General features: G+C 50.5%; 1 protein-coding gene across 1 annotated transcript; it reads left to right on the plus strand.

The window, feature by feature from the left end:
* Positions 1-3: 3 nt before the first annotated feature.
* Positions 4-813, plus strand: LOC107302022 (histone-lysine N-methyltransferase 2B-like; the record flags this gene model as incomplete). Its single annotated transcript, XM_015831156.1, has 1 exon — positions 4-813. A coding segment is annotated over one exon (810 nt), but the record flags the coding sequence as incomplete, so codon positions are not given.
* Positions 814-2,184: the final 1,371 nt, after the last annotated feature.

Below are 2,184 nucleotides of genomic sequence, written 5' to 3' on the forward strand. Positions count from 1 at the left end.
CTGCCCTTTGCCCCACCAACACACCTGGACCTCTCGGGCTTGAAGATCTCGCACAAGAGCAAAGCCAAAGTAAGCCGACACCACTCGGATTCTACCTTTGGAGCCAAGTTGGGCCCGAAGCTGAGTCCGGTGCAGCCGGTTATGCCCATGGTGACCCAGCTAGACCTGCGTTCTGTCCGTTTGCGTTCTGTCAGCCGATCTGAGACTGAGGATAACTTGGACAGTCCAGAGCTACTCGAGGAACCGGGCAAGAAGGTCCGGCCCCCAGTGGCAGAAAAGCCACCCCTCTCCCGAAGGCCACCGATGCTGTTGCATAAAACTCCACCGGTCCAGGAGGAGTCTCCTGTGAGCTCTCCAACGTCTCCAGCCGCACCCCAAGGGTTGGTCCCTGCGGAGAACATTTATATGGTGGCCAGGAGGCCAGACCACCTGTGGGATGCAGGCACGTGGAGCCCCACAGAATCCCCTTCTGCTGAGGGGGCAGCTTCTCCCACACAAGGCCCCACAGGGACATTCTTCTCCACTGCACGGAGGCTCTCCGAGGGCAGCTTGGAGGAGGATGAGCAGATGAAGGCCAAGGCTCTCGATGAGGTGGTGCCTGGGGGAGAGAGCCGTAAAGCTAAAGTCCCACCTCCTGTCCCAAAGAAGCCTAGTGTACTTTACCTGCCTTTGGTGACTTCCCCACTCCACCCAGGGCCTTGTCCTGGGGATCAGAGGTTGCCTCCTAGCCCAGTTATCATGCTAGATGAGGATTCTGCCTACTCAGAACTGACCACCTACCAAGTGCCGTCTCCTGTTGCCAATGAGGTGAATGTAAGTCCAACTGCCGCAGACCTATCATGGGGTGACATTTCAGGTAAGCCTTCTTGCCTTTTCTACGTCAGGGTGTTGAGGGAAGGCCTTAGCTCAGTTAAGGAGTAGATGTAAACTCAAGAGAAATTTCCTGAGTGCTATGGAATTCTAGGCACTGGTCAAAATATCTGCAGAAGGTGTAGGACAGGACACTCGGCTAATGTACGCTAATGGGATTGTGGACGAATGTGATATTTACGGTGCAAGTCTTGCAGATTAGAGTTGCAAAAATCCAGTCAACCACTGGATGGCAGCAAAGGGAGAAAGAATGCTGTTTTCGCCTTTCTGTGGTCAACTGGATGGGTTTCTTGAAGATGGTGGGAAGACTCAAACCAATATCTTCCCAACAAAGTACTGTACCCTATTTTATTCCCCTTCCGTCATACGCAAATGCTGCCTATCGCTGTTTGAGGAACACCCTGTTTCTTTTTGTGTCCTACTTGCTGTCTGAATCCCACTCGTGGAAGCGACCTATTTTTTCCCAAGGTTTTCGTTTTCTTTTCCATAGGGAATTCTGTGGGTTTGAGGAGCAGAGAGAAACACTTTGTAAGCGACAAAACAGCTGAGTCCATAACTGAGGAAGATGATGATGTTTTTGTGACAACCCGAACCACAGAAGATTTATTCACTGTCATTCACAGGTGGGAGTTTATGCAGGAGACAACTCTTGAGGGATCGTTTTTGTGCTGCTTGCCCAACCCAGATCCCTGGGGCTACCTCCCCTCCCACCAGCCAGTCTGCCTTGAGTGAGAAAAAGATTTAGATTCAGCTCATCTTTCTTGGTTGGTGTCTCTGTTGCTCCTTGAGTTGACCTGGCACAGGGGCAGCCAATCTTTGAGCTATGGGCCCCAGCCTTCCTCCTGTTTATTCTTCTTCTTCTTTTTTTTTTTTTTTGCGGAACCCTCCCTTTCAGCCCCACATGTGAGATCTGGTGACAAACTGCCAGATTAGAACAATTTTTGTCTTAGAAAAATAGAGAAGTTACATAAACGTGGCAGGCCCCCCCGTTCAGCTCCTACATTGCTTTTTTGAAAGTTACCCAACCCTTCCCAAGTTGAAAACAAAAGGAACAGGCCATTTCAGTCCCACCAGTTTAATTACCCAACCTCAGATAATGATGATGTTACCTGGTCAGGTAATGGAATGTCTGCAAGAAAACAGCCAAGCGCAGAGAGAACCAAGGACCCCACGGTTCAACCCTGAGCTGCAAATATTCTCTTCTATGGTACTTTGAGCTCTTGCAGATGGTGGATGGATGCATGGATGGATGCATGGATGGATGCATGGACGGATGGGATGATGGACGGATGGATGGATGGATGGATGGATGGA

Source organism: Protobothrops mucrosquamatus, unplaced genomic scaffold (assembly GCF_001527695.2).
Source record: "Protobothrops mucrosquamatus isolate PMUCROS unplaced genomic scaffold, P.Mucros_1.0 scaffold22967, whole genome shotgun sequence".
Taxonomy (NCBI): domain Eukaryota; kingdom Metazoa; phylum Chordata; class Lepidosauria; order Squamata; family Viperidae; genus Protobothrops; species Protobothrops mucrosquamatus.